General features: G+C 40.7%; 1 protein-coding gene across 1 annotated transcript in view; it reads left to right on the top strand.

Annotated features, from left to right (window-relative positions):
• Window positions 1-392: 392 nt before the first annotated feature.
• Window positions 393-8,227, top strand: part of LOC147122910 (putative ATP-dependent RNA helicase DDX60) — an 83,701-nt gene continuing 75,866 nt past the window's right edge. Inside the window, exons 1-4 of the mRNA XM_085962142.1 lie at window positions 393-768; window positions 956-1,025; window positions 3,240-3,429; window positions 6,903-7,256. Of these exons, the coding sequence (XP_085818268.1) occupies window positions 537-768; window positions 956-1,025; window positions 3,240-3,429; window positions 6,903-7,256 (846 nt within the window). The 5' untranslated portion in view covers window positions 393-536. The remainder of the gene's footprint in view (window positions 769-955; window positions 1,026-3,239; window positions 3,430-6,902; window positions 7,257-8,227) is intronic.

Below are 8,227 nucleotides of genomic sequence, written 5' to 3'. Positions count from 1 at the left end.
ATATATCATTGACACAAATTTTGTTTTAGTTTGGATGGGCATTGCTTAGTGTGTCTTCCTAAAATAAAGGGGCTGCTTGTGAATCTCCTGATGCCATCCTGGACAAAAAAAAGAGGGTTCTGCTGCTCATTTTCTTGCAATAGAAATGCATTCTCTTTACAGAAGGAGTTGATGGCGCTTGGATGACGAGTGCACACTAACTGGAATTTAAAAAAATTAACTCTTATTTTCAGCGCTGATTCTCATCTCTCACCATCTTTTGAAAGATTGCGGCTTCAAATCGAAATGTCTGGCTAGTTTTTATTTAAATGAACTGGTGGAGTTGGTTTTATTTTAATCGGATGGGAACAGGAGGAAATTGTGACCAGTGATGTGTGCGGATAAGACAACTGCAAGCTCTCGTTGGCTCTGACGTCGCTGCGCACAATCCAGCACTCGGTGTGAGCTGACGGACAGGACAGGACAGGCAGGGCGAGAGCAGCAGAGCTCAATCCAGCCTTTAATCAGCGAGCAGGCCCGACACATTTACCGTCCCGATGGCTTCAGGAGATGCCGACCCCATGGAGGGCAGCAGCGGCTTCAGCAGCGACTCCGACTCGGAGGCCGAGAGCTCCGGCGGCTCGGAATCGCTGGGAGACGAGGAGGAGAAGGAGGAGGCCTTCTCCGACATGTCGGATGAGGAGCAGATGCCCGACATCGAGGGCCTGGGCCCGGAGCCGGGGTTGGAGCCGGGGTTGGAGCCGGGGATGGACGCCGAGCTGCCGCCCGGTAACCGCTCATTTTGTCTCCTTTCTCTCTTGGTGCCAGGCTTCAGGCGGCCTTTCAAATGATGCTTCATTTCAGGGACCCAGCCTGCACCGGTTGTAAAATAACCTTGTGTTTTCGGAAATGGAGGGCGAGGGGATGGGAAAATGTTTTTGCATTTTTTTTTAATGGCTTTTTTTTTCTGGGGCAGATCTGCAGAGGCACGTGAAATTTCTCAATGCCATGTCCAACATTTTGCTGACCAAACTTTCCAAGGCGGAGTGAGTAACGTTTTCATTGATTCTTTCTAATACGATGCCGCGAATTAATCGTGTTGCGAGGTTGATTTTGTAGGACCTGAAGGTTAGCGATGCCAAACAATGAAGATTATTCCAATTAAATAAAGCTCAGAATGGTGTATCTCTTGTTTAAAAAAAAACCCCACATCCGGCGTTGAAATCTTCAGTCGAGGCGAAGGTGCCCCTTGGGGTAGTTCGCAGTTCCCGGCTGCTGGCGGCCGCATGCTTGGCCACATTTCAAAATGGATATTTGCTCTGTTAAAAGGGGTGTTTGCGGAAGCGTTGGATCAGACCAAAGCAAGGGAGCTCGTGATTTGAGAAACTAGTCGCAATTCGGTCTACCTGCCCCAACACTATTTCATTATTTTAAAACGTGGCATTGTCGTCAATTTGAGCATTAGGCAGGGTGCAATAATTGCAAATTCTCAACCCCTGGTTTCTCAATTTGTTCGGAACGCTTGACTTTTTAAAATATTTACACATTTTTACATTGTAATGTGGAGGCGATCTCATGATAGCTTGGTAGTGGAGGGACACACCAAAACTATTTTAAAAGGATAAGTGTATCTTGGTTTGCCAATATTTGTTTTTAATGGTTTTTTACCACAGGGTGGGTGGGACTACAAATTTCAACCACCCATTCCAGAAAAGGCACAAAGCATTTATTGAGAAACTGGAAAATGATACCATAAATAAATAAATCAATCCAGAGTATTTGACTAACAAATGCAATAGGTGTGGATAAAAATGATTGGGATTTATACATAATGTATTCTGTATATTTTATAATAAATGAACTCTAGAATCATAGAACAGCCTTTAAGTTAATTCTAAAATATTTGGTGTTAATTTCCAACATGGCATTACAATGTTGTAGTACTCTGATATATATGCAGCACAGGATGAATTGATTTTTTTTCAGTAAACTAGGAACAGGAGTAGGCCATTCAGCCCCTCGAGCCTGTTTCGCCATTCATTTAGATCATGGCTGATTTGTATTCTAACTCCCATCTACCTGATTTAGTTCCGTAACCCTTAATATTCTTGCCTAACTCGCTCAGTTTTGAAATTTTCAATTTACTCAATCTCAACAGCTTTTTCGAGAAGAAAATTCCAGATTTCTGCTACCCTTTGTGTGAAGAAGTGCTCCCTGACATCACCCCTGTGTGACCTCACTCTAATTTTAAGGTTTCTTATTCTGGACTCTCACTAGAGGAAATAGGGTAGAGAGAGAAACTATCAAATGTTTTAATTATCTTAAACTCCTCAGTTAGATCACCCTTTAATTTTCTATATTCCAGGGAATACAAGCCTAGTCTATGCAATCTGTCCTCATAATTTAACTCTTTTAGCCCTGGTATCATTTTGGTGAATATGTGCTGCACCCCTTCCAAGGCCAGTATATCCTTCCTGGGGTGAGGTGCCTAGAACTGAAAACTACTTTAAATGGGGTCTAACCAGAGCTCTATATAACTGTAATAACTTCCATCCCTTTATATCCCAGCCTGCTTAAGATAAAGACCAACATTCTATTTATTTGTCTTTTTTAAATTGTATTTTTATACCTGTCCACTAACCTTTTAGTGATTCTGTAATCGGACCCCACAATCTCTGGTCCTCCACAGTTCCTAGCTTCTCACCATTTAGAAAATACTTTGATCTATCTTTCTTGGGTCCAAAGTGGATAACCTCACACTTACCCCCCCCCCCCCACGTTGAACTCCATCTGCCACAGCTTTGCCCGCTCACTTAACTATTAATGGTCTGTTGCAATGAAACTTTTTGCTCCCATTTACATCTACACAGATCCCCGGGGACACCACTAGTCACATCCTGCCAATTTGAATATGTACCCATTATCCCTACTCTGTCTCCTACCTCCTAACCAATTCTCGACCCATGTCAATAAGTTGCCTCCAATTCCATGCGCTCTAATTTTTGTTGACCGTCTCTTTTGTGGAGCCTTATTGCATGTCTTCTGGAAGTCGATATAAATAACATCCATAGACACTCCCTTATCTAGTTATCTCCTCAAAATTCAACTAGTTTGGTTAGACTTGCCCTTTTACAATTCCATGCTGGCTCTCTTTGATCAGTTCATATTTGTCAAAGTGCTCAGTCACTCTCCCTGGAGTTCGCTAGATTTAAGTTATTTTATTTTCTGTTTGTAAAGCTGTTCATTGACTTTTCTTACAGATGTACCAGCTTGCTACATGACTCAGTGGAGTCTGAATTTTTTGTAATCGATGGGGATTCATTAATGATTGAACATGTACTAAATAGCACCTTTTGTGAGGGGCAGAATTTGCACTTTTTCTATTTGGTGGAACGATTTTTATTTGACATCACTGAAAAAGGAGCAAAATATGTAATCGTGTTCTTCAAGGTATGTAATAATGATTCTTCATCTAGTCAAAGGGGGAAAAATTGTAAAAATGTATTATGCAAAAATTAGTGTTTGTCAATATTTACTGAAATAAATTTCAGAAGTAGCATTTTACCCTCTTGGGGGGGGGGGGGTAATTTTACATTGCTTTGATTAGATTAGAATGTGATGTAAAAGTACACCATGGTGGTGCGAGAGCTACGTGATGGTCAACTGAATCTAGAAATCCTTCCAATTGAAGAAATAACTTGCATTTATATAGCACCTTTCATAACCTCAAGACACCCCAAGGTACTTCACTGAAAGTACTTCCTGAAATGCAGGCACTGTTGTCTTGTAGGAAAATCCAGCAGCTAATTTGAGCACAGCCAGGATCCACAAACAGCAGTCTGTCTTAGTGGCGATAGTCAAGACATCAGGTGGACTCCCCTGCTCCTCAGTAGTGCCATGGGCTCTTTTACACCACCTGATAGATTTAACATATCATCTGAACAGCACCTCCAGTAGTGCAACAATCCCTCAATACTAAAGTGTCAGCCTGGATTATGTGCTCAAGTCTGGAATGCAATGAGTAATACCACTAAGCCAAGAATTCTACCACTGAGCCAAGGCTGAAACTGTTGTAAAGGAAGTCTTCAAGTTTACTCTTGTTAATTGATTCACTTGAATGGAATTAACACCAATGGGTCTGCAGTTGACTTTTTTCCCATTTTGAATTTGGGTACCAGTCTACTAGTACTCGCTAGTGTCCAGTGACTCTCTCATAATGATGGGGAGAGTTGTGAAACACTGACTAACTTCTCTTAACACTCTATAAATACCATCTATCTTGTGGTGAGGGTGGGAGAGATTTACTTGTTTGAAGCCCTTTTAGCATATCTAGGACTTCCATCTTGTTAATATCGTAGTGCTTTGTTTTACTTGGGTTAGAAGGGCATGTTGCTCATGTCTTCCTCAGTGAATAGTTGCGAGAAGTAATCCATCAGAATATTTACTATTTTCTATTAATTCTTTACTTCAGGCCTGTTTACATTCTCTCCTCGTCACTGACTGCAACTTCCTATTGTAGTATGAATGAATCTTTGCAATTGCGTTTAGCCTCTGCTATTATGTTTTTTTTTTCTATGACTATCTGCCCAATTTGATCATCCAATTCCACGTTTCTGCATTTTCTTGCATTAATCCTGGTGTTTCCTCCACCTTTCATCCTGTAGGATTTGTAGAGATCACTTTCCCTCTTCATTTCAGTTTTCATTTGTTAATCCATTTAAAGTCACATTCGTTTAGGCTGAGTTGTTTGGTTTTAGAAATGTATTGATCCTGCATACTCCGTATTTTCCTTTTTAAAGATGTTTCATTTGTCCTCGACTGAAGTGTCATTGAGCATCCTATCTCAATCCATGTGGTTCCCTAATTTCCTTGAATTTATCCCTTTTTTAATGTATATTTGACTCCAGGTCTTGGGGTATTTCTGACTTCGAGATCACATTACACTTGGTTACATTCTGTAGTCACTGTTTCCTAGGACTGATACGACTTCTACTTCCTGTAGGTTGTCTGAGTCACTAACTTTTCTCTCTTTTTCACCAAATTTATGTTGGGTAAAAGAAGCCCCTGCAATTTCTAATTTGCCGTAAAAGGGGTGGAACCGCTGCGTACTCCTTACAAGCCTCCTGTTGTAGGGATGGTGACTCGTCACTGCGGGAGTGCCCACTACCCTGGGCCAGGCAAGATCTGCATATCTGTAGAGGCTGTCGTGCAGGATTTTCTGGTGACGTGGGGCAGGCGGCGGCCAGCGATACGCCTGTAGTGTTGCTTGCACCTGCCTGCCTCCCTCATGCAAGTTAGACGGCCTCCCACTGACCCCAAACTCTAGTGGGATCAGTGCTGGAGTGCACCAGCAAGCACAGTGCTGCTGTAAGCATCAGCATCATGGCATAAGAAATTTTGGCCCTTAAGTACACTTATTTGAAGGGCACACTGACAAACAATTTGCAAATGGTTGCTCACGCTATCATGGCTTTTGTATAAACTTTTTAGGCCAGCTTTGTGTCTCAGTTCCTATTGAAGCAAATTAAGTTTCCAGTGTGATATAGCCCAATGAAATAGCCCAATTTGAATTTGGTCAAGCTGTGCGAGACTACCTTGAGGAAGTATACTTGTAAACTGTGCAAAGCAAACTTTGAAAAGTTGGGTTGCCTGGGAACTTTAAAACTTGAGTTTTAAATCATTTTAACATTAGCAAAGAACTGGCAATTTATTCCGTTCAATGTGACCAGCATCTGGAGCTCTACACATTAGTTTTCCCTGGCCAGATAGTGATGCAAGATAGGGGGGCTGGGGTGTCATTTGGGTTAAAGAAAGAACTTGCATTTATATAGCACCTTTCACAAACTCCGGATGACCCAAAGTGCTTTACAGCCAATTAAGTACTTTTGAAGTGTAGTCGCTGTTATAATGTCAGAAGCACGGCAGCTAATTTGCACACAGCAAGGTCCCACAAACAGCAATGAGATAATTACCAAATAATCTGTTTTAGTGATGTTGCTTGAAGGATGGATATTGGTCAGGACACCCCTGCTCTTCTTCAAATGTTGCTGTGGGATCTTTTAGGTCCACCTGAGAGAGCCTCTGTTTAATGTCTCACCTGACATTGCAGTACTGCACTGAAGTGTCAGCCTAGATTATGTGCTCAAGTCTGAGTGGAACCAACAACCTTCTGACCCAAAAGCGAAGAGTGCTGCCACTGAGCCAAGGCTGACACTCAAAACAGGTGCAATCTCAAAGTAGTACTGGAAATATAACGGCCCATGTTCTATTTGTTTTCTATATTTACAGTGATCTCTGTGAAGGGTGTAATATTATACCAATCTTGTGCCAAAACAACAGAAACACAACCTCAAGTTTAATTTATGTGCATTCAGCTGTGCTGATTGAAGGTTTTGTCCAGTGCTTCTCCAGGTGATTCAAGCCAAACGTCACAACGTGTAGGAGTAATGAAGGATTGGCCACTTGTATTTCCACTACTGATGATGACATTGGCAGAAAGACCAGTACACTACTAAAAACAGAGTATCTGGTCATTTATCTCATTGCTGTGCGTGGGACCTTGCCGTGTTTGCCGACATGACAATTGTGGTTACACTTTAAAATGATTTAATTAGCAGTAAAGTGCTTGGGATGGCCTAGGGATGTGAAAGGCACTAAATAAATGCAAGTTCTTTGTTTCTTTCTTATACTACATGTTTGATCTGCCTGTATGCTTGTGATCTGTGGAAAAACTAGTGTCAACAAAAATAAGCAGTCTAAATCCATGCTTATGTATAACATGGAAAATTTCATAGACCAGAAACAATGGTTTTTAAACTTGGAAAATGTAGACAGTGTAATTTTTTTGCGAAGTCCAAGAGTTATATCCAAATTGTTGCAAAGATGTATATTTATAAACCTAGCCATTTTTTTTCTATTTGTAGGATGCCGAGTGTATGTGGGCTAGCAGCGCCTACCATCTTGCATTGCGAACTGCATTAATTCTTCATCTGAAGAACAACACCGAGATTCCAGTGTACACTGAATTCACCAATTGCTTTTCTTCAAAATGGCAAGACTTTGTGCAGGAAAGCTATCCATATTTCATAATGATCAGTGACAAAGCATTCAAGTTAGCTGGCAATAAGGGCATGTCCAGCTACCTGTTGAAGATCTTCATTTTTCACACATTAGGAAGTGAAATAAATGTTGCGATGACTTCTGGCATGCATTCTGATGTTCGCAGGGTTTATGGATACTACGTTAACAGTAAAATTGTTGCAACAAGAAGCAAAAAGGTGATAAGTTCTCTTAACTCTTACCGTATCTCATTGGCAGTGCAGACTGTTTTTATTTAGCTTTCTACAGTTTTGTTTGGTTTAATTCATTTTCCTCTTTCTATGCCACACGTTTTCCAAGCCTCTGCCAGTTCTGCTCAGTCGCCATCCAGTAATTGATCTGGCGGTGACTGGACTAGTTATTTCCCCATTTTCCTCCATGAGGAAACATGACCTAATTTGGAGCCCAATTTCCCGCTCCCCATAGTTTACAGATGCTTAAAGGCCTGAAAAAAGTACAATTTCATGGAATTTAAATTAGATAGCTCAGCTCAGTCCCATGGTTTAAATTTATTGAATTTGGTCTTAACAGGGCAGCACTTGTAGATACTGTGGTACAGATGGCAGAAGGTTTGATTATTTACCAGACTGCATGGTTTATACATGACTCTTGTACATGTGTGTTGCAAACTGCATTTGGTATGGTCACTAGAGTGATCGAGCTGATATTTGAGAGGCGGATAAGTTGTCTTTAAAAGAGTTTACTAATTTGTTCGTCACCTCTAATAGAGATAATTTCCATAGAAATGATGCACATCTCTTTTACGGTGTGGGTGATTTTTGTATGATGTGTGCTGTAAATGCCATTTGTAAAGACTGAAGTTTTCAAGGAAACTTTCAAGTAATTACATTTTGAGGGAATGCAACATTTTAAAAGTAATTTAACAAAATTAAATTATTTAAGTATTAAGTTTCTACAAGCAGAGCATATATAAGAATATTTAAAAAAAAAAAAAGTTAAGGTAAGGCCTTTTGGCCTATCAAAGTTCAGTACCTAAACTCATCCATTATTGCATCCAAGCTCCACTTGAAGTTTATCCTGTGTTACCCGACCTGGCAGATTATTCCAATAACTTACCAAACTCTGAGTAAAAAAAGTTCTTACCAATGTCTGTTTTAAAACTATTTCTTACCAAGTTATATTTGTCTCT

The sequence above is a fragment of the Somniosus microcephalus genome, chromosome 2 (genome assembly GCF_052327205.1).
Source record: "Somniosus microcephalus isolate GS21.2 chromosome 2, FLI_Smic_1.0, whole genome shotgun sequence".
NCBI classification, from domain to species: Eukaryota; Metazoa; Chordata; class Chondrichthyes; order Squaliformes; family Somniosidae; genus Somniosus; species Somniosus microcephalus.
The sequence above is the reverse complement of the archived record's forward strand: the minus strand, read 5'-3'. Positions and strand labels throughout refer to the sequence as shown.